Below are 26,735 nucleotides of genomic sequence, written 5' to 3'. Positions count from 1 at the left end.
TTCCATTATTAGCTTTAAACAGACAAGTTCAAGTTAAAAATCGCTTTTCTATCAGAAAATGTTTTACCTGCTGTTGTTACAAATAGCATCTATGATAACTATTAGTCAAAGAAGGACGTTAAAAAAAAAAAGAAAAGAAAAACCCTCACTGAAGATAGCAAACAGAATTATTTATATAAAGAAGTGTATGTAAAGAAGTGTAGATTGGGACAATGCCTGCTGACGGGCTGGGCCTCCCTCAGGTAAGTGATACCAAAGGATTCTAAAGTAGCTATTTAAATCAGTTATTTTTCATAAATTAACATTTATCTACAGAATCTGCAAGCTGCAGTCTAGAAGGGACGTTAGGGTTGGGGTGGGGGAAAGTGGATAGCTTGCTGAACACCCCCTGGAGCATAAGATATTTGAGAAACAGGAAAGGGACAGCACGCCTTGCTAGAAAAGAGGCTATAGGGGGAAAAGGGAAATCATCCTGTTTTATATTCACTAGAAGATGTTTCCTTGAGATTGTGGGTGGTTAACAATGCAACTGACAGGTTAATTCTCAGTACATACACATGCCCACATATGCTAAATGAGAATCTATGGATCTAACTGGGATCTTACTTTACAGTAGTTTTATACACATAAAACTCTGCTGACTACAAGGGATGTACTCCTTATTTACCTGAAATAAGTGGTAACAGAATTAGGTCCAATATGTCTGTGGCGTTCATTTAGGACTTAGAAGTGCCAGGCAACAGGCAACTAGTGTTCCTAACTGCACCTGTGTTTAACTGAGCAGGGTGTAGATCTATGAAGAAGAGCAGTTTGCAAGCTGAGAGTGAGATTTTTGCTGTCATCTGCAAACCAGGAGGGCTGGCATCTCCAGTCCTTGGGAACAATTTCTCTGCAGAATTAAAAAATCCCACAAACTAAGGAAATCCAAGTGGGGATTTCGTGCCTTTTTATACATAACTTTGTTTTATTTCTCCCTTTAAAATACATCGGAGAAATAAATCATCAGCACTGAAAACTGAGGGTATGACTACACAATGAAATTAGGTCACATTTGTTAAGGTCGATTTTCTAGCACCCAATTTTGTAAAGTCGAAGGTGCTTGTCCACACTGGTGCATAAAGTCAACAGCATTGCCAGCTTCGACTTTGTCAACAATGCACTGTGGATACCTAACTCATAGGTCTTGCTGCCCCATTACATTATAGGTTTCTGTCCCAGTGTGTGATGGGACAAAAATATGGCATGGGTGGTTTTGTGGGGGAGGGGCGGTCAGCATCCCATAGTGCACTTGTCTGCCCCCCTCCCTTTGGAAAGCAAAAAGTGTTTTCGCACCCTTTTTCATATCTGTGCAGATGCCATTGCAAGGCTAGCGTGGGACCCATACAGCTGAAAACTGTTGTGGTAAGTATTACAACCGCCTCACACATTGTGCTGTGCTATGTGCAGAGCCTAAGCAGCCATGAAAGCAATGAAGACTCTGAGGAGGACACGGACGTATATGAAAGGGAAACACTGGAGAGGAGGAACAGGGAGCTGCTGGCTGTGCTCAATGCTTTGTACACAGTAGAGCACTGGTTCTGGTGCTGTGAAACAAGCTCAGACTGGTGGGATCACATTGGTATGCAGGTACGGAATGATCGGCCGTGGATACAGAACTTCCACATCCATAAAGCCACTCCCGTGGAACTTTGTGAATTGCTCTCCCCGGCCCTGAAGCAGAGCAGTGCCAGAATGAGTCCTGCTCTCACCGTTCAGCAGTGTGTGGCAGTAGCTCTGTGGAAGTTTGCAGCGCCAGACAGCTACTGGTCAGAGGGCAATCAATCTGGAGGGGCAGATCTACAACAGGGGCTGTTGTCATCCAGGTAGCCAAGACAATCAATACCTTTCTGCTGTCAAAGGCTGGCTCTGGGAAATGCGCGGGACCTAAAGAGTGCTTTTGCCACAATGGGTTTCCCTGACTGCAGCACGGCGATAGATGGAATGCACATCCCTGTCTTGGCATTGGACCACCTTGCTACAGAGCACATAAACCACAAGGGGTACTTCTCCATGGTGTTCCACGTGTTGGTGGATCACAATGGTCCTTTCACCAATGTAAATGTGAGATGGTTGGGAAAGGCGCATGACACTCTCGTCTTTAGGAACAGAGAGAGGGAGCCGGGCTAGTCTATATGCCATCAAAACAAGAGAGGAGTCCGGTTGCACTTTAAAGACGAACAAAATAATTTATTAGGCAATGAGCTTTCGTGGGACAGACCCCACTTCTTCAGACCAGGTACGGCTATAATCTGAAGAAGTGGGTCTGTCCCATGACAACTCATCATCTAATACATTATTTTGTTCATCTTTAGGAACTATGATCTGTTCAGATAGCTGCAGAATGGGACTTTCTTCCCAAGCCAAAAAATCACTCCTGGAGACGTGGAAATGCCAATAGTGATTCTGGATGAGATCCCTGCCTTACCCCTTGCTCCTTTGGCTCATGAAGGCATACACAGGCAGCCTGGACCACAGCAAGGAGCGGTTCCACTACAGGCTGAGGAAGTGCAGAATGGTAGTAGAATGTACCTTTGGCTATTTAAAGGCCAGGTTCAGGAGCCTCCTGTCTCAGTTAGACCTCAGGAAAAGCAACATTCCCCTTATGGGGACAGCCTGCTGTGTGTGTCATAATTTCTGTTAGAGCAAGAGGGAAAATTTCATGCCAGGCTGGAGGACAGAGACAGATCACCTGGACGGTAATTATGAGTTGTCAGGGCAATAAGGAGAGCACAGGGAGGGGCACTGCTCATCAACAACAGCCATTATCTGTTGCTCTGAAGGCGGTCCTGCCGAATGATGTGTGCTTGCCTGTAAACCCTCTCCTTCCCACCCCTGTGAAACAAAAGGAATAAAGACACTGGTTTTGAAAGCTTAATCATTTTTATTCAGGGGACAGTGAAGGAGTTCATGGCAGGGGTATTAGGGGCTGGGTAAACAAGGGCATTTTGCCATCACAGGTGAGGGAATGTCAGCCTTCTGCTCTCAGAAAAGTCCCTATGAGTTGAATGCAACGCTGCCCTTGACTTTTCACCCCGCAGCCTGGTGTGTCAAGAGGGGAAGGATAGGCACCATGGTGCAGTGTGCATACGGTTCATCATGGGCTGCAGTGAGGCTCTGTGATACTGTACCAGGGATCTCAGGAGTGCTGTTTACTGCCTCATCAGCGGCAAGATCTCCCTCTGGGTCTCCAATTCACACTCTCTGTGCTCTCTCTCCTCGCATCACGATCAACGCTCCCCTCCAGCCGGTTCTCCACGCACTTAACTGTGTCCTCTCCCTGTGGGTGGCTTCCATGTGCTCTGTGAACATATCTTCCCACGCTCGTTTTCTCCTGCTGATCCGTGTCAGTCTAACAGCTGGGGGTAGGGGGAATTAAGTGGTGGTCCAAGAGCCTGCTGTTCAGCACAGAGCAACACAATGTAAGTGAAGGACAGATCTTGAGGAGATACATTTACTATAGACAAGTTTAACAACACACAAAGGAATCTCATGTATGAGTCTCTGTGAAAGAGAACAGACATGTATTCCCTGCAAGGACAAGTTTTGGCTTTTAGGAATCCTCTATGCAACAGGTACTAAACAGAGACCTTAAGGGACCTGCGTGACATGGTTTTCTTCCGGCCATGGTAAGGCACAGACTGGGGGCATACTCGCACGCCCCTGACTGCAAAAGCAGTTTCTGCAGCTATGCATGATGCAAGTGGATGGCGGGGGAGCAGCCCAGGGTCTGTGGCAGTGGTGGGCCCCACAGGTGCCTGGCTCTCTCGTCACTGTATGATCTCCTCCTGCCACCGCCACCCCTCAGCTCCACTGGCTGGGACAGTGAACATTTTCCTTCCCTAACAGCCTGGGGAAGTGCGGGGGGCGTTGTCCAGGCAGGGGAGAGCAGCGTCAGTGGCTGTGTGCCTGGCTTTCTCAGTCACCGCGTGATCTCCCTTCACCCCCTTGGCTGGAACAGTGAAAATTGACCTAGCCACAGGGAAAGTAGTGGAGGTTGTCCAGGCATGACAGAGCAGCTTGTGCTATCATATAATAGCTTAACGATCCTTCCCCTGCTTCCTCTGGGTTGCAAAAAAGAGATATTAGCCAACTTACATTGACAAGGAGCATATACTGACTGAATGTGGGCAGAAGGCTGGTCAATATGCTGCACTGATCTGTAGTGCCATGATGCCAGGTTACTCACTGGTGGCTTGGCATGGAAAGGTTTTCCTATTGAGGAGGTAGGAATAAGGCAGGCTTCCCCAGAAATCTCACGGGAAAGATTAAAGAGTACCTGTCTGAGAGCTTTATGGAGATGCATAAGGAGGACTGGCGCGCCATCCCCAGGCACATTAACAAGCTGTTCCAGGGGCCCCTGGCTGTGTGGATACAGCATCCACCACAGATAACGCCCAATTGCCTTAGCCCACTTGCAGCTTGATTAAAATGAGATCTCACCAGATGTGCCCTTCTTGCCATCAGGGTCCAGCTGTGAAATGTGCTGGGAGGAGGGGAGGAGATCTACGGTTACAAGAAGTTCCTGGCTGTCGGTGACATCAGCTGCTACATTCGCCTGCCGACCATTGTCTTCCTCCCCCACTTCTTCGTCCACATAGTCCCCTTGCTGTTGCCAGAGGATTCCTGAGGAATCTCTTTGGAGGTCTCCACAAACTATTTGAGAACAGTACTTATGTCATGCCATAGAATCCCGTGCAGCTGCTCATAGAAGCGGCATGTTTGTGGCAATGACTCAGAACATCCGTTTGCTTCCTTTGTTTAATGGTACATCTGCCAGAGCTCCTTTACCTTCACATGGCACTGCTGGGCATCCCTGGTGTATCCTTTTTCCTCTGTGCCTTGTAAGAGGTTGGCAAAGTCTTCATTTCTTTTGCTGCTTAGTAGATTTCCCTGGACAGATTCATCCCCCCACAGCAATGAGTTCCAGGGTCTCCTGCACACTCCATGCTGGAGATCATCTGCAACCCTGAGAATTCATGCCCAGATGTGTGCCTGGGGTATGCTGCTGAGGTATGCTGCCTGGTCCACTCACCACTCTGGCCAAACTGGAAATTCAAATTTTCCCAGGCTGCTTCCTGCACACTTGAGCTGCGTCTACACGTGCACGCTACTTCGAAGTAGCGGCACCAACTTCGAAATAGCGCCCGTTGCGTCTACACGCGTCAGGCGCTATCTCGAAGTTAACTTTGACGTTAGGCGGCGAGACGTCGAAGTCACTAACCTCATGAGGAGATAGGAATAGCGCCCTACTTCGACGTTCAACGTCGAAGTAGGGACCATGTAGACGATCCGCGTCCCGCAACGTCGAAATTGCTGGGTCCTCCATGGCGGCCATCAGCTGGGGGGTTGAGAGATGCTCTCTCTCCAGCCCCTGCGGGGCTCTATGGTCACCATGGGCAGCAGCCCTTAGCCCAGGGCTTCTGGCTGCTTCTGCGGCAGCTGGGGATCTATGCTGCAGGCACAGGGTCTGCAACCAGTTGTCAGCTCTGTGTATCTTGTGTTGTTTAGTGCAACTGTGTCTGGGAGGGGCCCTTTAAGGGAGCGGCTGGCTGTTGAGTCCGCCCTGTGACCCTGTCTGCAGCTGTGCCTGGCATCCCTATTTCGATGTGTGCTACTTTGACGTGTAGACGTTCCCTCGCTGCGCCTATTTCGATGTTGGGCTGAGCAACGTCGAAGTTGAACATCGACGTTGCCGGCCCTGGAGGACATGTAGACGTTATTCATCGAAATAGACTATTTCGATGTCGCAACATCGAAATAAGCTATTTCGATGTTGGCTGCACTTGTAGACGTAGCCTTGGAGAGCAGCAGAGCTGAAAGTGATGGCGGGAGTGGTCACGCTGGGGGCCCTGTGAACACCTCCAGGAGACCAAGAATGTTGCATTTCACGACACTCTGTCTACACTACTCAAAAGATTGACCGTGCAAGGTCGAATATGGTATTATTCCTTGTGAAAAGCAGGAGTACAGACATCAACCTTAGGAGCCCTTAAAGTTAATAGAAAGGCCCCTGTAGTATGGACTGATTCCTTAGAAATTAGACCTAAGTCACCTAAATTCAACCTAATCTCCTAGTATAGACCAAGCCTGAGCTATAGCAGAGGGTAAAACCACACAACTGTTTTTCACTCAGTTTATATCAGTAAGGATTGAACTAACTGTGTAATGAACAACCATAATCCTATTATATCTACATTCTTTTCACTGGCCACTATAACTAACTTAAATCCTCTTAGTTTATAAGGTGGTGTTATTAATGTGAAGTCTAGTCAATATTTTTATGTATTATCCAAGACTAATTTCTAGACCTATACTTGCCAAATTTTCTTGGCGTTAAGCTGCGTGTTCCTGGTTGTTCTTTCTTCCTCATCTTGTTGCCTGAAAGGTGAACACAAACCGGAGGAGGGTTTCATCATGCAAACGTTTAGGCACGAGTTGAGTTGGGCATACTGAGCGCAGTGTGACCACGTACATACATAAAGTCACAAGAAGGCCAAGGCTTGAGGCAAAACTGACTATGAACATAAGAACAGCCATACTGGGTCAGACGAAAGGTCCATGCAGCCCAGTGTCCTGTCTTCCAACAATGGCCAATACCAGTTGCCCCAGAAGGGATGAACAAAACAGGTAATCTTCAGGTGATCCAGCCGTGCTCTGACAAATAGAGGCTAGAGACACCGCCCTTGACCATCCTGGCTAATAGTCATTGAGGGACCTATCCTTCATGAATATATCTAGTTCCTTTTTCAACCCTGTTATAGTCTTGGCCTTCACAACATCCTCTGGCAAGGAGTTCTACAGGTTGATTGTATATTGTGTGGAAAAAATACTTCCTTTTGTTTGTTTTAAATCTGCTAACTATGAATCTCATTTGGTGACCCCTACTTCCTATGTTATGAGAAGAAGCAAATAACTTTTCCTTATTTACTTTCCCCACACCAGACGTGATTTTATAGACCTCTATCATGTACCCCCCACATCTCTTTTCCAAGCTGAAAAGTCCCAGTTGTATTAATCTCTCCTAACACGGCAGCCATTCCCTACCCTAGTCATTTCTGTTGCCCTTTTCTGAACCTTTTCTGATTCCAGTATATCTTTTTTGAGATGAGGCAGCCACACCTACACATATTCAACACGTGGGTGTAGCAGAGGATTTATACAGAGGCAATATGATATTTTCTGGTTTATTATGAATCCCTTTCTTGATGAGTCCCAACATTCTGTTCGCTTTTTTGAATGCTGTGGCACATTGAGAGGATGTTTTCAGAGAACTATCCACAGTGATTCCAAGCTCTCTCTCTTGAGTGGTATCAGCTAATTTAGATCCTATCATCTCTGTCTACAGATAAAAAAGAATTTCCTCATGGGCAACAGAGTGATGTCATCAGGCAAATGACATCTATCTGCCGCCTGCGGGGTGGAGGAGGCAGGGAGATGGGCCAGGGTGTGGTGGGGCTCCCTGACCCACCAAGGAGGCCCAGGCTGGCCATACACTCCCCAACCAGGCCAGGGCTGGTCCACACACCTTCCCAATTCCACAGGAAGGCCAGGGCTGGCCACACAGCTCCCCAGCCAGACCAGTTCTGGCCATGCAGTCTCCCAACCCTCAAAGAAGGCTGGGGCTGGCCAAGTGGCTCCTTGACTCCCCTCTCCAGGAAGGCCAGGGCCTCCCTGCTTCTCACCTCCAATCTCCACAACCTGGGCCCTCTACCTGTGACCCCGTCATTGGCCCAGGGACTCGCCTTGGAGAGGAGAACCTGAGAATGGGCCCTCCCATCTTCTCTGCCAGGGAGGGAAAGGTTAGGGTTGCAATTTTGTTGCCCCCTCACCCAGTTTTGTGAGATCCTTTTGAAGCTCTGTCCAGGCTGCTGTGGTCTTTACTATCTTGAGTAATTTTGTATCTGCAAATTTTGCCAATTCACCGATCACCCCTTTCTCCAGATCATTTATGACTATGTTGAATAGGAAAGGTCCCAGTGTAGACCCTGGGGAAACCTCTCTCCATTCTGAAAACTGATAATTTATTCCTACCCATTTGTTTCCTATCTTTAACCCATTACCAGTCCATGAGAGGGCCTTCCCTCTTATCCCATGGCAGCTTACGTTACTGTGCCCAATCCAAAAGCCCACTGAAATCAATGTCAGAGCTCCTATTGACTCTGAGTGGCTTCAAAGTAAGCCTAAGGTGCTATCCAATGCACTAAGTAAACACACCAAAAGTAGGTAAAAGAACATTTTCTCCCACAGGACAACATCACAACTGTTCTTTAAAACACATGGGTTTGCTATAACAAAAGAAAATGAAAACAAAACAAAACAAACAAACAAAAAATCCCTTCAGGAACTTCCACCCATCACAAAATGATAGATTTTAGTATTACTAGAAAACCTCATTTACAATGGACTTACTTCAATGAGTTCTTATCAGCTTTAGTTGACACTTTACCCAATATCTCAAACAGGGCAGTGGAAGAGGCCTTTTGATCATAACAGAATGCACATGTACGAAGGTAACATTGTACAAAAAACAGCCACATCTATGTAATCCATGTTTAGTATTGTCCAGATGCCTGAATATATGTGGCCATGTATGTCATGCAATTTATATAAATGCATGACATACAAACCACTGGTTTGGAAGTTGGTTTATCCAAATAATATTTACATTTGCAAAGCAATTTGGAGTAGTTAGATTCCAAGTCTTTGTTTAAGACAGGCTTTTTCTAACTATCAATACAGGTTGAAACTCTCTAATCTGGCACTCTCTCGTCTGGCAACATCCACAGTCCACATGATTTTAGATAACCGGGTGTCCACTTATCATGGGTGAGGCCAAGTTTCGTGTGGTCCCATAAAGATTGTTTACAGCCACCAGTCCTGGCCCTCAGTGTTCTGTGCTATTTAGCTGTAACTTACCCCGTATGTCTTCTAAGAGCCCAGTAAGCAGTGGAAGTGTTGGTAATGCTGCTAAACAATGCTTTTTTTATTAAACAAAGAGGAGCCAATACTCAAGTCAGCTCCGTGATCCCACCCAAGGCAGCTGGGGTTGCCAAGATGCCGGTACTCACTACTGGAAAGTACCAGCACAAAAAAAGCACTGTTACTAGACAATATTGCCCTCCTGCGGACTAGCAAATTCTTTCATTCTGCACAGACCAGGTCCTGAGGGTGCTGGACTGGAGAGATTCAACCAATACGCAAATAGCACAACGCTTACCTCTACTGTGAGTCAACATTACAACATATCATCAACCTAGAGCCTGATCTCATTTCAAAGACTTACATTTTTCAGATTACATATGGAAATGAAATGAAACCCATTCCTCAGATTCCTGCGCAGTTGCGGATGCATTTAAGCAGCAGGTAAAAATAAATCCTGTTGTCCAGACTACTATCCTGTATTTTCACTGTGCAGCTCGTTAAGATGAATGTTCCACCTAACATTTTTTGTGTGCTAGCATATTCATAATAGGAAGGGGAAGAAGAGAATATACATATTTTATTTTCAACAAGGGAAATTCTGGTTGTGGGGAAAATGGCTTATTAATCTTCCAGCTCTCTGCTTCACACTGTACATCTATTTAGATCATTTGCAACAACTGCATAGTTTAAAGACTCCTCCAAGATGTGGGTGTATCTACACTGCGTGCCTGATAGCCACATAGATGCACTGCTGTAAGGTTTCCCATGTCATTGCTCCTTGCCAGAAAGAGCAATCTCTCCTGCCAGCAAAATAAAGTGGCAACCCCCCCCCGCCAACAAATATTGTTGGTAGCTTTGTCAGAGGAAGGGCATCTCCTGTCCAAACTGGTGCTTTGCATCGGTAAAACGTGTCCATCAGAAGAGTGGTTTTTTCACACCCATGGCCAAAAAAAGTTTTCTCAACAAAAGTTTGGTGTAGACAGCCTGAGAGGGGATGAGGGAGGAAGCCTGAGTTGTATCTTAACTTGGAACACATGATCAGAACTATATTACAGACTGACATTGACTGCACCCTTAGACCACCACTGACCTCAGTGGATCTACCAGGGCTGTCTAAAATTTTATTCACATGTTGACAAGGCGTGAATGGTGTGTAAGTTCATAGGGCAATGCTGGTTTGTAAAGCGAATCTTTAGCTTAGGACATCATTATTCCCACAGTTTAGATGAAGCAGAAACTAACGGTAATCAGGGTAAACTGTAAAAGGCATTTTCAAAAGCACACAGTGGTAGCCACATTAGTCTGTATCTTCACTAAACAAAAAAGCCATCTTGCATCACTTTAAAGACCAACAATATAATTTAGCAATATAATCTGAAGAAGTGAGTCCGGCCCACGAAAGCTCTTCATCTAATAAATTATACTGATAGGGTGCATCTACACTTGCATTCCTCTTTCAAAAGAGGTCCAACTTATGTCATGCTCCTCTGTCTAGATGCACCCAGTGTTCCCTCTAATTTTTTTTCCATCCATGCATGAAATAAATGATATGTGCACCAAGGCATGTGCACCACCAATTGGAACAAAAGCCGCTCACTGTGGGTGATTGTAGGCACTCTGATAATCAGCTGAACAGCACCTGAATTTCTCCTAGGTAGCTGCCCAAGTGTTCATCTTACAGGGAAAATGTGGTGCAGCAGCCAGGCTGTAAGTTCTTTAGAAGGCAAAGGGCTGTATTTTCATTGTGTGTAGGTATGCTACGCAGCACCCTAGGACCACAAGTACTTGGTCCTTGACTCTGACCTCGACGCTACCACAACATAAGTATTAAATGTCAAACACAGAGCCCCCACTGTTGCAGTATTGGCCAAGAACTTCACCCCCTCTACTTTCGTGACAGAGAAACAAAGGCTTTAAATTAATTCAGTTAATGTTGGTGAAGAGCTCTAAAGATGAATATTGGTTAAATATTAAGAAAATAGTACTGGTTACTGACTACCACAATAACTTACAATTGATCTGCTGTGTACAAATGAGAAAATGAATATGGTCTATGCTCTTTTCTTCTCTGTGTGTAGGATTCATGGTGGGAGAAGCCTTCACTATAGCAAAGGAATCAAATGTCAGTACAGATATACTGGGATTAAGTGTTCCAGTGAAGGCCCTTATAGAGATAATCCAAGAGCCACGGCTCCTAGTGACTATCCAGAACTTCCAGAGCTCTCACCTGGGTTCAGGAAGACGGAGGGCTAGGTAATCGCCTGTTCTTGCTCAGCCCCACCTCTAACATCAATTAATGCTTAAAAAGTCTTATTATTTGTTCAGTACCAGCAATATATTTTACATTAATCTATGAAAAACCTCCCTCAGGTCATTCAAGTAGCCTTGTCCTGGCTCAGTGTTACGTAAGACATAATGCTATGATGGAGAGTTTTTCAGCATAAAACTGTTGGTAAAACAGGCAGACAAATGCACACATCAGAATTTATTGTCAGATACCTCATTTATATCATTCTCACATGAAACATTTCTTGCAGTATAGCCTACACTTAGAAAACAGAAGATGAGAATTTCATAAGGCACATGAGATTATAGACTAGATGGAGACATCTCCCTTCACTTGCACTTGGAAAATATTGGTGATTTTTCAATAGGAACATTTCTAAATATAGACCCTGTGTAGCCCCAGGTATAGCAGTATCCAAGAAATTATTAGACATTATTACACATACACCTAAGGAAAGGGCTATAACAAGTCTTATATACATCACATTTTCAGAAACAGTCACAGCTGGCTACATGTAAAAGTTATCCTACGCCAGACTCTATTAAACAGTCTACTTATAAAAATATAACTTTTTGCTTCTGGTATGGTACAATAAAGAGCATTGAAATCTTATGACAAATTCATTTATTTTTTGCAATGGGTGCTGGTCATTTTCACCCCATCTTCCAAAATCCACATTTTACATCAATTTTGACCAATCTGGAGAGAAGCAAAAGATACAAGAAAAATCTAGCTTCGTCATCTTCCAACTGTCAGCATGACTCCATATATTTGAAATCACATCAGAGCATTACAATGAGGAATATCAAGATTCAGCTGTTAATTTCACAAACGTTAAACGTTATGGACCAGATGCAACAAGTTAAAATACGTCCTTCCAATTCTGTGTTACACATATTTTTCCAGGCTGCCCCAGTGCAGAACCCAACATATTTTTACTGAATAGGTCTCACAGACTTCAGTAAAAAGTTTCCATTGCATTTTTGAAGTTCAGCTATGGAATATTATGCACTCATTTTGCTTTAATGGAGGAAAATGTTGTTCTCAGTATTTAAGCCAATATATCCCAGAATATATTTACATAATGTCATTTTCGTGAAACAGGCCCAGGGGTACACTGTGGCCACCTTTACCCATTCAAATGGCTTCCATGCAGTTCCTTATAATCAGACATTCATTTTCTTATGATGAGAAAGAAGTTGCAAATAGTTAAAATTCTAATTGAAGACTCTGAATAAAGGTTTGCTTTAAAGCTGCTGCCAAAGGAAAAATAAAGCCAGAACGTAATTGAGCTTGGAGTATACAGAACAAAACAAGTTGGGGCCATAAAAAAGCCAGACAATACAAACCAAGAATTTTTCAGTCTCTGTGCAGACACTGGCCTTGGAGTTAACAACTGTATCTTGCAAATAGTCAAATGAACCCACAGCTACCCACAAGCAAAGCAGACTGGAATACAGCAAGTACTGGGTCATATTTGATGCTGCATAGACAAACTACTGAACGATATTTCAGATACACTTCACTTTCATTTGCCAAAGGTATCAGGGAAAGAATCAGTTACATTTCACTCATTTCAACACAATTTTTTGACTATAAGACAAGTTTAAACTGCCAAAAACTGCTTCCTTTGGAAACAAACATGAACTTTGTTCAAAACATCAGAAACAGGATGCAGCAGTATCACTGTTCTTGTGTCTGGTTATGGTATGTAATCTGCCTTCTTCACAGGCCTTTCATTTAACTGGCATCATGAAATCTCCCAGAGAGGAACTTTCTGATGTTCCTATTTTTAGGCTTAAGAGAGATGCATTTTGTGGGGTGTTCTATGGACATTTGTTGCATCCCTTTTAAAAAACAGCATTTACATTCTTTCAGTTGATCTAAATGAACTGTCATGGTGTCTTTGTAAATACCATAGCATTCACGACTATTCAAAATGCAACTAAGTAGGACTTTGTAATGTTCATTGAGTGAGTACATTATACATGGGAAAGAGAGAGATAAAAAAGGGTGTCCAAGTCAGAAGGCTACAAATAAGATATAATTCTATCAGTTCATTAACATGTCAGGCAGTCTAACATGCTGGAGGTATACACATGACCTTTCAAACAGCAGCATTTGGGGGAAACTCCACTTCTCGTTCCACATTGCGCAAGTCCCCCCAAAGTGGTTGGGGAAAGGGGAGAGGGAGAAAACAGGGAATAAGTTTTTAAAGCTACAGCGTCACTTTGGAGGCACAGTGTTAGTTTTCAAAAATTGTCCTTCTATATTGAGTTCTATTTTCCCCATAGTTCTTTGTTTCTTCTAAATAGCCCTAACCGCAAAGGCCTTGGTTTTGTTCCTCCCTCTTTAATATACATTATAATGCAGACAGTCAAACTCTTTGTACAAGTATTAACTTCACAGATGCATTCCTTGATGGAAGACTAGTCCAGAAACTGACATCTGACAGGCAAATGCTCAAAGCCCTTAACTTGATTTACAGGAACTGCCTACCTATGTGTTTTTCCATCTCCCTCAAAAGACAAGGGGAAATTAAGAGTTCTAATAGCAACATATACACACATTTAGATCTACGCTATACACTTGGGCTACATCTACACTGGAAGGTTTTGTCGACAAAGCTCGTAGAGCATCTACACACAAAAGACATTTTGTCGACAGAAACTGTCGACAAAAGCACCGTGTAGGCATCTAGGGGACCCTTTTATTGACAGAGCAGTCAAAAGATCGATCCACTTTTATGTGTAGATATGATCTGTTGACAGAAGTTTTGTCAGAACGTGTCCTTCACGGTAACTTCTGTAGACAGATGCTTCTAGTGTAGACATAGCTTGGGAGAATACAGAGTGATATTTAAGCTAACATAGCTTCCATTGAGATCATTAGAACAATATTAGGTCCTTGCAAACACTATACAAAACAACAGTACTTTTTCCACCAAGATTTGGAAAGGTTTTTCATTTTGTCTGGAGTCCTGCATTTTGATTTCTTTGGTTGGTGCTGGGTATCCGAGTACTGAATGCCAGCCACAATGGCCGCATCAAAGACCTCTTTGAGATTTTTCTGAGTCAAAGCTGAGCACTCGATGTACGACACTGCTTTTATTTCTTCAGCACAGAGTTTTGCGGCCTCTTCAGCAACTGGCTTTTCTTTGCATTTGTCCAGCTCAATGAGAACTTTGACGTCCTCTCGGAGGTCCGACTGTGTCCCAACCAGAATAATAGGTGCTTTCGGGCAGTGGCATCGGATTTCAGGAACCCACTTTTCACTCACATTCTGGAAGGAGGAAGGGCTCACAACACTGAAGCACAACAAGAAGATGTCTGTGTTGGTGTAGCAGAGTGGTCTAAGCTTGTCAAATTCATCCTGGGCAAAAGCAAAGCAACAGTACTGCTGAATAAAATAGCATTAAAAAAGGCACACTCGTACCAGTACATAAATACTCTATAGAGATTTGAAATATTAAGGTCACGTCTTTGGGCAATGTCCACATTACCCAGAAGATTGACCTGCTCAGAGTCAATCTTTCAGAGTTCAATTTTGTGCACCTGATGGAGACACAGAAAATCGACCAATCAGGAGTCAGCAGTCGACCCCTGTACTCCTCGTTATCATGAGTAAGGGAGGATGATGGGAGAACTCTCCCGTCAACCTTCCTTAATGAGGATGGCCAGGTAAGTCGATTGCAGATACACAATTTTAGCTATGGCAAGTGCATAGTTAGAATCGACTTGCCTGCAATTGACTTAAATCCCTAGTACACACGAAGTCTAACTGAATAAGGAAAGGATCAAGTTTAACTGATCTTTCCATATAAGCACAAATGTAACTGTGTACAATAGAACATGGTATTTTCACAGCAGAAGCCATAAATACCAAATTGCAGCTTCAAACTACGACAGGGAAGTTAACGGAAATTTTGCCATCAGTTCCAATGGGCCAAGGATCAAACAAGATCTCCTTAAGGTATTTAAAATTTTCTCTACCTAACTCTGCTGATTTCCTTTGAATGATTTAAGCCTTACTTCAGTGTCTCTGTCTATGCCCTTCTGCCCTATTTCAACAGAACAGTCAAACTGTAGAGCTGGAATGCAGGTTAAGGTGCACAGGCAATGAACATGCTAGTAAATACAGAGGTCAGAGAGAGGGTGTAAAATTGCCTTTAGCAGAGATTACATTATGGAACAACTCAGATTAAAGTGTATCCACACCCACAATGTTCACCACACTGACATGAACATGCTGAAAAACAGACAAGAACACAGGGACAACACAGCTGCAAGCGTTCCCATGCAAGAATCATTTTACATAAATGAAGATTCAGTAGCATCCTCAAGGAAATTAAAAGATGACCTCCCTCCTGGTTTGTGTTCATATATCTTGCTTGCTCCATCGCATTTAATGAATTAAAACACAAAGGCTTAACATGCCAATGACATTCTATAAGAAAACCTCTTTACAGCTCATTTCCTCCTGCTACACCACAACAACCACCTCCAAATTACTTTTTCCTCTCTCTTTGCCTCCTTTTCATTCACAGCTCTGATTTTTAACTTGAGGAATCAACTATCATAGTGTAGATCAGTGGTTTTCAATGTACAGCAGCTTTTTGAGAGCACGGAATGCCAAACAATAATATTTTTATGTGAAATACATATGAATATTTTCTTCAAAAAAAATTGTCAGACCCAAAAAAAAAAAAAAAGAAAAAAAAGCCAGGCGGCAACATATACAGCAAAGCCAAAATGAAGTAATTTAATCAGGTATCATAGCAATGAAGTAGTAACATTGTATCTGGTTTTAATAACAGAAAATATATACCATCAGTTTATTATATCAAAAAAGAACCAGATGATCAAGGAACACCTGTGAGTTTGTTCACAGAACACCAGTTTTCTGCAGAACATAGTTAAGAAACACCACTCTACACACTAAGACCTAAGATCTCCAAAGGGGTCCAGGTCCACACTGCCATTCAAAAATATGTAGGGGGTCCACAAATGATAAAAAAAAGAAAGGGTTGAAAGCCACTGATATAGATGAACACTTAGAAGGTAATGGAAAATGTTGCCATCATGGCATTCTCACTCATCTGGCAAATCAAAGAAGTGTGAGTGAAGAATGCAGAATGTGGCAAGGGTTAACTATGCATAGCCTGATTTTCGATTGACAGCAGGATAAAAGTACAGTAACACTAACAGCCTAAACAGGTAGGATTTGGCTGAGCCATGATGACATTTTAATTAAAAATCACCATGCTCTCATGGGGTCTTAAATTAAGAAGTGCAAAGAGCAAATAAAGTCAACAATGCCTCTCCAGGACCAATACTTTACTGCTGAATTGCAAGTTACATGTTAATTTGTCAGGATTTAAGATTTTACTTGAAAGCTTCTGAAAAGCCTGGAATATGCAGTTGTTTAAAGCCCATTAAAAGCCTCAGAAGTCCAACTCCACTTGAATGAATTCCTTTCTGTGGTAATGCAAAGGTTGACAACAGGTTATGAAACAAGAGTTAAGAAAGCAGGCTTCATTAGTTCTCTTCATTTTCAACTTAAGCCTCTGAGGCAGCAAGACAGCATTGCAGGACTCTCACCATTTGGCTTATAAGAAACTCTTTACAAAAAGCATAATGTACTGTGCAGCACAGAGGACAATTAAAAAAAAAAGACGTCTTCTCCAGTAACTGCATGTTCTTGCAAGGGTCAATGGTTTAGAAAGCCAAAACCAACTCCTAGGGGAGATTTCTGTAAAGACTTTGCAGGGTCATGTATATTACAACTACGCTCTGCACCACTGGTGTGGGAACAATTTTTATAGTGGGGGAACTGAGAGCTGTTCTATCACACTGTAAATCCTGCACATAATGGAAACCACTTCCACCACCCCTGGTTCCAGTACCTATGGGCTCCAGACATTCTTTGTCTCACTGCTAGATCCAGGGACGGCAGAGCTGCTCCTTTTGGCTCATGACACCAAATCCTCAATGTTTCTGTATGTTTTTACCTATCGATTTAAAGCTGTCACACACACACACACACACACACACACACAATTTGATTAAGCATCCTTTACTCAGAATGCTTTTCCTCGCTACTAGTTTTCATCCAACCTGTTCCTTTTGAAGACAAATACCAGAGAGCACTTACACTAGTCATTTCATGAAGGAGTGTTTTACACTCCTGAACCGTAGCAGTAATCAAAGCAAACAGTGACTGAACTTTTCAAGACTCAGTGAAACCAATGCTTTTGCCATTCCATGGGGCCCCAGTCACCAAGGATATGGTTACAGTTACAGCTGGTACAGCTCACTGTTCTTCTGAAATCTGAAATCACACCTTGGCTGAAGTTGAGAGCATGTTGCCATGCTCCCTTGTCCTCCATCAGGGTATTACATTATGGAACCACCCCACTGACCTATCTCATACTATTGTTCAAAGGGGACTGATGTGTAATTTTTAACCCGGGTTACAACGGCAAGAAGTATAGGCAAAATGCAGTGCTGGCACTGCACCAGGTTTAAGCCAGTACTGAACACTGCCCTGCGAGTTCACATCTTTGTAACAATGCCCAGTTACAACACTGCTCCTTAGAACGTGTTTTGGCCACTGATGTCATCATACTCTTCTGACGCTGCTTTCCTTGTGCTTGGTTCACTCAGATGATGTTGCATTATGTGGCTGGTGGAATATTCCAGATGCAAATGTAAGGAATGCATGTTTTCATTTGCAAGTGAACACGGGTGGCTTCCAGCAGCTATACATTTAGGAGTGTGATGGAAGCCCTGAACTGTTTTTAACTGAAGCCCATTTATCTCATCTTAGTAAGAGTTAAGAAGTGTAATCATAGCACCAAACTACTTAAAACCTATTCAACAGCCATAATTTCCAGCCCTTGCAGTAAAAATAGTTATTCAGGCCCTTGCACATGCCTGCATGTCTGTGCTCAAAGCATACTGAATCCTCCCTCCACTTCCCTACTAGCAGCACTTTTAAACCTCAAGTCAGTGCCTGGGATTTCAATCATACAGTAAAGTTAGCTGGGAAGCCACCTGAACCAACCACATGGCACTCCTCAACTAATACAGTGGGGTTAAGAATTACTTACTTGGATGGCAATTTAATAAAATGATCAAACAATGGATGTCCTTTTAAAACCAGGAAGTCTTTAAAGGAACTGTTCTGGGTAACATGCCCCCTTTCTCACTTCAATGAAATAAGAAGCTTCACTGACCTGGCCAGCTGTGTCACAGAGCTGAAGTCTCACAGGTTTGCCATCAACAGACACAACAGCTTAGGAAGGAAGAAGGGGAAAAAGTGTAATGAGTTCAGATTTACACACTTTTCATTAAAAAAAGGAGAGAGAAAAGAAATGTGAATTCTCTCAACATTTGTTTTCCCTTCCATTAATTTAGTTTTCATGACATGAAGAACCGGATCCAAATCTGTCACTAACACATAGCCACATAAAAGCCCTTCAGGGCTTTCCAATTCATTTCACTGAAGCTGATGAAGTAGCAAGTCAGGGAACTAACACTCTTTGATGACACAAAAGAGAGTGAGCTGAACAATTAGGTTACTTTTCCTGCTCCAGAGGATTTGTTCTCTTGTCACATTTGTTATTTCAAAACTCTGGGTCAAAAAAAAAGTCTTCTCAGCTTTAAATCAATTGGAAGACAATGCAAATATATGTGTTTTCCCTTAGGAAGCTCTTCCTGTACTAGTGGAAATTTTGACTGTAGAATCGCCCATTAAAAACAAGTTAGCTTAATATGTGACCATCTGCAAACACTGGGTATGAGTGGTAGCTTTCCTAAGAAAGACCAGCCTCATTATGTCTTTCTAGCTATTTAAATATAAAGTACTTTTACCCATGGTGTAGGTTTCATTTATTATTTTGGTCCCTAGGCATCACAGTATTGATTTTCAGTAGTACAGAAAAGGCATGCCATCCAATCAATCTTCCAGCCTTGAGAATGATTACCTTTAAAGCTGGGCCTCTAGAGGTTAATCATACATAAAATACACCTTGAAAAGACTACTCAGATCGACTCTATCGAGTAAACTCTAAAAAACCAAGCAAGAAACTGGACACCAGATTTGTGTCTGAAAGTTGAAAGTCTCTGGCACCCCTGACTTCACAATAGTAAAGCAGAGAGACACTAGAGAGCCATACATTTCATAATCTCATGTGGCCCTATAGTCTTACTAAAACTTTCAGAGGGTGACAGAGATCCATCACTAAAGGAATTCAGAAGGCAGGCTGCATTTTCCAAAGCCCCTTGCAACACATTCAGAACAAAAAATGGGGAAAGAGATCAACGGTTTACCCTTCTGTTCTCCCACCCCTCGAACCCAACTAAAAGCGGGCAGGGCTGTGACACGCGGATATTTCCAGCATGATCTAAAGTCCAACCCTTAAAAAAAACCCAAGCAAAGTTATCTGCTGGCGCCGGCTGATCGGGACTGGAAATCCTAGACACTGCACAGGCACAGCGCTGGATCAACCCACATTCATCATTGAGGACATGGGGCGATGGGTGGTAAGGATGCTTGCCCCCGAGCGTGGTGGGGGGTTGCAAAGCTTTCGCCTGCAGCGTGGCAGTTCCCTTCCCCACCGCCAGGGAAGCGCTCTCTCTTTCCCCAGTGCCAGCCCATTTCCCTCCTCCCTGAAGAGGAAACTCCATGCACCTCCCTCTAGCGGGAGACCCTATGGGGGGCAACCCCCTTCCCTCTGACAATTCACTTCCGGGAGGCAGACGAGCGCTCCCCAAGCGTCGGGTGGTGTCCCCTGGGGAACCGCCCCTTCCACCTGCCCACGCCCGCTTCCCCGCTCCGGCGGCGGCCCCTTACCCGAGAAGTTGTCGAAGGCGGTGGGGATGTACTCCGTGGGGTACCCGTTCGTCGTGTAGCTCACCACCAGGCTGGTCTTGCCCACAGCCCCGTCCCCCACCAGGACACACTTGATGCTGCGGCGCGGCTCGGCTCCCGCCCCGGCCCGGCATCTGCTGCCCAGGGCCGCTCCCAGCGCCGCCGCTCGGCTGCTGCGGACCCGGCGCGGGGGCACCGGCGGCACCTCGCAGCCGCCAGCCAGCGGCTTGCTGATGTAGCCCGCCTCCCCCTCCTGCTGCGGCGGCATCCGCCTGGCACTGGCGAGCGAGAGCTCAGCGAAGCGGGGATCTGAGCCACTGGGCGGGGGGCGAGAGCTCAGCGCCAGGCCTGGGTCCGGAGGTGCCCTGCTTCTTCACCGCCCGCCAGCTCCTCAGGCTGTGAGCCCAGTGCTACCCGGCCGGTCTCCTCTTGCTCCGCACCTCCCACCACCAGCCGGTGCGGGACGCCTACGGCAGCTCCTGCTTCTCCGAGCCAGCGCGGTGTCCCCGCACCCGCCTCGGCAAGAGGCGCAAGAGCAGCCAGCCCCAGCGGCTGGACAGATGAGGCGCGATCCCGGCCTTCTCGGGGGGCGGCGACGGCAGCGGGAGCCCTGTGCGCGCTGCACTCGCCTGGCCGCACACTGAGGCGCCTGCAGCCCCAGCTCCCCGCCTCCCCAGCACAGGACGCTGCACTGGCAGGCGGCGGGGGAGGAGCCCGGCGCTGGGGTCTGCTCCGCAGGCAGCGCTACAGCGCTCCCTACCGCCCCGCACCGGCCCACCGCCGAGACTCCTGGAGAAGGAGCTGGGCGGCTGCAGGAGCCTCGGCTCAGACTTGAGACCCGCTTCGTGGCTGTGCCGCTTCTCATTGGCTGGTTCGCTCCCCCTTCTGAACGCTGAAACAATCCGCGCCCCGGCTATTGGCTGGAAGATGTCACCTCGGCCCTGCCCCCGGCTATTCTGTCAGTCCTGCTGCTTCCCGCCGCTGCAGTTCTCCGTCCTAGGCTCCCATCCCCTCTCCCCATTTCTGCCTCGGTCTTTGCTCTCCTCCCGCTTCCATCGCCCTACTCTGGGTGACCAGTCCAGCCCAGGCCCCTTTCCATAATCTATCTCCTGTTCTCTAGGTTTTCCCCTACCCCCCTTCTCTATTTCTTCCTCAGCCTCCCGCTCACTGGCTACTTTCCCCCGCCACCAAGGCTCAGCTGCAATGCTTATGAAACTGATCCCAGCAAAGCTCTGCCTGCCTCACCGAGGGAGACAAAGTTTCCGGAGCTAATTTATCAGTATTAATGACATAGTAGGATAAGAGGTTTATTTGAGCACAGCTAACGGCTATATAAAAAGAGCAGCGTTATCTGATTTCTCCATCTCACTGGTTACAGAGCAGTGGCAGTCAGTGTACAGTAAGAGTTAATGCAAGTTTGGTTTTTTATTTTATTTAATATTTTTTACTGTGGAAGTTCTCGTTGTATTGGTACTTTATTCATTTACAGTAAAAGCACCTGGGAATAATGACTACTTGATATGCTTCCACCTGTGAAAGGACTAAACTGGAACGTTTGAGTTTTGAAACCTTTAAACCAGATCACAGGCTCCCCCTGTCGTTTCAACATGATTTTCAGTGTTCAGCCATGTCTCCTTAAGGCAATGATAAGGTTGGGTCTATACTCGCCGCGGAAGATCAAACTTTTAGGTTCGATCTTCTGGGGTGCTGTTTCGCAATGTCAGTGTCAACCCCGGAGATCCTTGCCAGCGCAAGGATTAAGGAATGCCGAGAGAAGAAGTGCTCCTGTCGGCATTCTGCAGTGGGGACAGTGATGAATATCAATGGCTGCAAAATCGATTTTTGGTACATAATTGGACTGTGTCTACACTAGCATTCCTCTTTAGAAAGAGGTGTGCAAATGAGGGAAATCAAAAATGCAGATGAGGAACCTTGTCTGCACCTCGTTTGCATATTCTTTCAAAAGAGCTTCTTTTCAAAGAAGAAAATAAGTGTAGACACAGTTCTGTCAAAATTCAACCCCATCTTCCAAAGAACACTGCTTCCTAAAAAAAAAAATTAAGAAGTGTTCTTTGGAAGATGGGGATTACTTTCGAAAGAGCCCTATCTACACTGTTTTTCTTCTTTCAAACGAAAAATATGCAAATGAAGTGCCAGATATGTAAATCTGCACCTCATTTGAATTTTCAATTTCCTCATTTGCATGCCTCTTTCGAAAGAGGAAAGCTAGTGTAGATGTAGCCCAATTGGCCTACCTAAAATTACATAGCAGCCATTATCAGAGAGATAGTGTTAGGCTGTATCTTCGAGAACAACAAGAAGTCCTGTGGCGCCTTATAGACTAACAGATATTTTGGAGCATAAGCTTTTGTGGGCAAAGACCCGCTTCATCAGATGCTAAGTGGGGGGATGGTTTCAGAGGGGTATTTAAAGAGTGGGCAGCCATGTTATAGCAGCCATTGATATTCAAGGTAAGTGTAGACCCAGCCAGCCTTAGTGAGGTTTCAAAGTGCCTTAGCTAATTCAAGTTTTAGGAAAGTGCCATTTTTCTAATCCAGAGGGTCTCTTGGCTACTATTTGACCCCAAGGGAGGGAGCGATCACAGAACCAAAGATGTGTTCTGCTTTAGATAGGTTCTTATACCATCCCATCACCATTTCACCTGAGCACGTTCCAAGGTATACAGTCAGTCCTTGATATAAATTGCTCCAATATAAGTTGCTTTGCACTTACATCATTGCAACTTTAAGGAACAAGACGTAAAAATTACTTGCTCTTAAACTGTTACGTCATTTAGAAAATGAAAAATTAGCTTACCATCCCAGCATCTTCTGTGACTCTCCTCTGTCTCATATTGCACATAGGATAAAAATGGTTTTAAAATACATTTTGGGTTATGATCATTTCTTTAAATGTTGCTTAAACTGCTTTAAATGTATGTATGGTAATGGCAAGTACAAATACTGCAAATAGGATAAAAATGCTTTAAAATGTACTTTGGGATAGCATTATTTCTTTAAATGTTGCTTTAAATGTATGACGAAGTGAAGGAGTGGCACATTTGGGTTTAATGGTCACATAAAGACTGCCTTGGCTTAACCAGGAGATCTTGCATGATCTCAAAACAAAAAAGGAATCGTATAAGAAATGGAAACAAGAACAAATTACAAAGGATGAATATAGGCAAACAACACGAGCATGCAGGAGCAAGATTACAAAGGCTAAGGCACAAAATGAGCTCAAGCTAGCTACAAGCATAAAGGGAAACAAGAAGGCTTTTTACAAATACATTGGTAACAAGAGGAAGACCAAGGAGAGGGTAGGGCCATTGGTCAGTGAGGAGGGAGAAACAGTAACAGGGAATTTGGAAATGGCAGAGATGTTTAATGATTTCTTTGTTTCGGTCTTCACTGAGAAATCTGAGGGAATGCCTGACATAGAGAATGCTCGTGAAAAAAGGGTAGGTTTAGAAGTTGAAATAAGAAAACAACAAATTAAAATTTACTTAGAAAAATTAGATGTCTGCAAATCACCAGGGCCTGATGAAATGCATCCTAGAATCCTCAAGGAGCTGATAGAAGAGGTATCTGAGCCTTTAGCAATCATTTCTGGAAAATCATGGGAGACGGGAGAGATTCCAGAAGACTGGAAAAGGGCAAATATAGTACCCATTTATAAAAAGGGGAACAAGAATAACCAAGGAAACTACAGGCCAGTCAGCTTAACTTCTGTGCCAGGAAAGATAATGGAGCAGGTAATTAAAGAAATCATCTGCAAGCATTTGGAAGGTGGTAAGGTGATAGGGAACAGCCAGCATGGTTTTGTTAAAAACAGATCATGTCGAACCAATCTAATAGCTTTCTTTGATAGAATAATGAGCCTTGTGGATAAGGGAGAAGCGGTGGATGTGGTATACCTAGACTTCAGTAAAGCATTTGACACGGTCTCACATAATATACTTATCAATAAACTACGCAAATACAACTTAGATGGGGCTACTATAAGGTGGGTGAACAACTGGCTGGATAACCATATCCAGAGAGTAGTTATTAATGGTTTTCAATCCTCCTGGAAAAGTATAACTAGTGGGATTCCACAGTGGTCTGTTTTAGGACCGGTTCTGTTCAATATCTTCATTAAAGATTTAGATATTGACATAGAAAGTACTCTTATTAAGTTTGCAGATGATACCAAGCTGGGAGGGGTTGCAACTTGTTTGGAGGATAGGGTCATAATTCAAAAGGATCTAGATAAACTGGAGAAATGGGCTGAGGCAAACAGGATGAAGTTTAATAAGGACAAATGCATAGTGCTCCACTTAGCAAGGAACAATCAGTGTCACACATACAGAATGGAAAAGGACTGCCTAGGAATGAGTACAGCAGAAGGGGATCTAGGGGTTATAGTGGACCACAAGCTAAATATGAGTCAACAGTGTGATGCTGTTGCAAAAAAAGCAAACATGATTCTAGGATGCATTAACAGGTGTGTTGTGAACAAAACACGAGAAGTCATTCTCCCGCTCTACTCTGCGCTGGTTAGGCCTCAGCTGGAGTATTGTGTCCAGTTCTGGGCACCGCAGTTCAGGAAGGATGTGGAGAAATTGGAGAGGGTCCAGAGGAGAGCAACAAGAATGATCAGAGGTCTAGAGAACATGACCTATGAAGAAAGGCTGAAAGAATTAGGCTTGTTTAGTTTGGAAAACAGAAGATTGAGGGGGGACATGATAGCAGTCTTCAGGTATCTAAAAGGGTGTCATAAGGCAGAGGGAGGGAACTTGTTCTTCCTTGCCTCTGAGGATAGAACGAGAGGCAATGGACTTAAATTGCAGCAGGGGAGGTTCAGGTTGGACATTAGGAAAAAGTTTCTAACTGTCAGGGTGATCAAACACTGGAACAAATTGCCAAGGGAGGTGGTAGAATCTCCATCACTGGAGATATTTAAGAAGAGGTTAGATAGATGGCTTTCAGGGGTGGTCTAGAAAGTGCTTGGTCCTGCCATGAGGGCAGGGGGCTGGACTCGATGGCCTCTCGAGGTCCCTTCTAGTCCTACTCTTCTATGATTCTATGATTCTATAAGCAAAATTTATGCTCTTACAGTCCCTATCCTCCACTATTTACATTATTTCTTATGGGGGAAAATTCCTTGATATACAGTTTCACTTATGTCTACACTTGCCCCCAATTTTGAATAATAACAGAGAGATAGCTGTGCTAGTCTATATACTATGAAAACAAAAAATCAGTCCAGTAGCAATCACCTAATATATTATTTTGTTAGTCTTTAAAATGCTCCTGGACTGCTTTTTTGTTCCCCAATTTTGAAGGGATTACTAATGAATTGCTGTGATGAATATGCAGCACTTCATTAAGCAAATTCTTCCCTGTGGCAACTTCAAGGTGTCAAACTTCAAAGTGCTGGCATGCCGTGTAGCTGCGGGCACTTTGAAGTAGCAGGGACACTTTGAAGTGCCCATAGCTACATGATGTGCCAGCACTTCGAAGTTTGACATGTTGAAGTTGCCTCGGGGGAGAATTTGCCTAATGAAATGCTGTGTATTCACTGTAACACTTCATTAGTAATCTCCCATCAGCCTGATTACCATGCCCCCTTAGAAACTGGGGGCAAGTGTAGACATAGCCTTTAAGTTGCAACTTTACAGTCCCTGGTCCTGGCCCACTTTAATAAATATGTCATTTTTTGTTAGTCTGTCCGTCCCTAGGTGGAGAGTTATGTGCCCAGTATAGTGTTTTATTTGGGTAGTTTTCTTATTGTTGTTTTTAAATGTACACATAGCTTATTATAAGTTTATGGTAGAGAATACAAAGTCAGAGAAACATGTCTTGAACTTAGAGTAGAAGCTAAAGTTCCTGATGGTCTTTGGTTTCCAAGGAGTTCATTCCACAGTCTCAGGCCAGCTGGCCAAAAAATCTCTATTTTCTGCATTGAGGAGCTTTATTTATCATTATAATAGAAATGTCCAAGGTGCCTAAGAAGCAGAGGTGTCATCCATTAGTCCACCTCCCAGAGTTTAAGCCGTTCATTGCCCTTTCCCCATATGCTGGGTTTCTGCTTCCAAGCACCAACAGGCTCCAACATGAAAAATGTAAAGAAACATTACACCAGGCTGAAATAAAAAGTGAAACAAACAAAACAGTCACTGGGGAAAGGGAGGAAAGCAAATTAAGAGAGAACTAAAATTAGATTTCAATAATTCAGGTAAATGTTGTTTTATGGCAAAATTGGTATTAATTTTCATATTATTCCCTAAAATAAACCATCCCAGGAGCTATTTGGAATGGAGAAGACTTTGATACCAAAATATAAGAGGTAAGTAGCTTAGATATGGTCAACTTAGCCAATATACAATGGCATGTTGTATTGATGACAGCAGAGGAATTCCTGTTATTTGTGGATGCAGATAGGAATGCACCAGCTGTGAGCAAATGAACACATGCTCAGATCCTTAATGCCAGTATGGGAAATTACCTGGCTTAGGGCACTGATGACACCTATTAGATGACTGTTTTATCTCCCAGGATAAATGCAAAAGTTGTGTCCCATGTGAGTGCTACTAAGAGATGTTATCAACTGTGAGTGTGAACAGTGATCG

General features: G+C 44.1%; 1 protein-coding gene across 1 annotated transcript; it reads right to left on the bottom strand.

Annotated features, from left to right (window-relative positions):
• Positions 1–11,431: 11,431 nt before the first annotated feature.
• On the bottom strand, positions 11,432–20,869 carry RHOU (ras homolog family member U). The gene is made up of 3 exons (XM_074990184.1): positions 20,105–20,869; positions 18,486–18,544; positions 11,432–14,620 (listed from the first exon to the last, which is right to left on the bottom strand). The coding sequence occupies exons 1-3, from the start codon at positions 20,388–20,390 to the stop codon at positions 14,165–14,167; spliced, it is 801 nt and encodes a 266-aa protein (XP_074846285.1). The 5' UTR covers positions 20,391–20,869; the 3' UTR covers positions 11,432–14,164.
• Positions 20,870–26,735: the final 5,866 nt, after the last annotated feature.

The sequence above is a fragment of the Carettochelys insculpta genome, chromosome 3 (genome assembly GCF_033958435.1).
Source record: "Carettochelys insculpta isolate YL-2023 chromosome 3, ASM3395843v1, whole genome shotgun sequence".
Classification (NCBI taxonomy): domain Eukaryota; kingdom Metazoa; phylum Chordata; order Testudines; family Carettochelyidae; genus Carettochelys; species Carettochelys insculpta.
This window is presented reverse-complemented; position numbering and strand designations above follow the sequence as displayed.

Excerpts from the sequence above, each read along its gene's own strand:
- RHOU (XM_074990184.1), bottom strand. The coding sequence starts at position 20,390 with ATGCCGCCGCAGCAGGAGGGGGAGGCGGGCTACATCAGCAAGCCGCTG. Across the intron at positions 18,545-20,104 it reads CGCCTTCGACAACTTCTCGG|CTGTTGTGTCTGTTGATGGC; the intron begins GTAAGGGGCCGC and ends TTCCTTCCTAAG. Across the intron at positions 14,621-18,485 it reads TCTGTGACACAGCTGGCCAG|GATGAATTTGACAAGCTTAG; the intron begins GTCAGTGAAGCT and ends GCTTTTGCCCAG.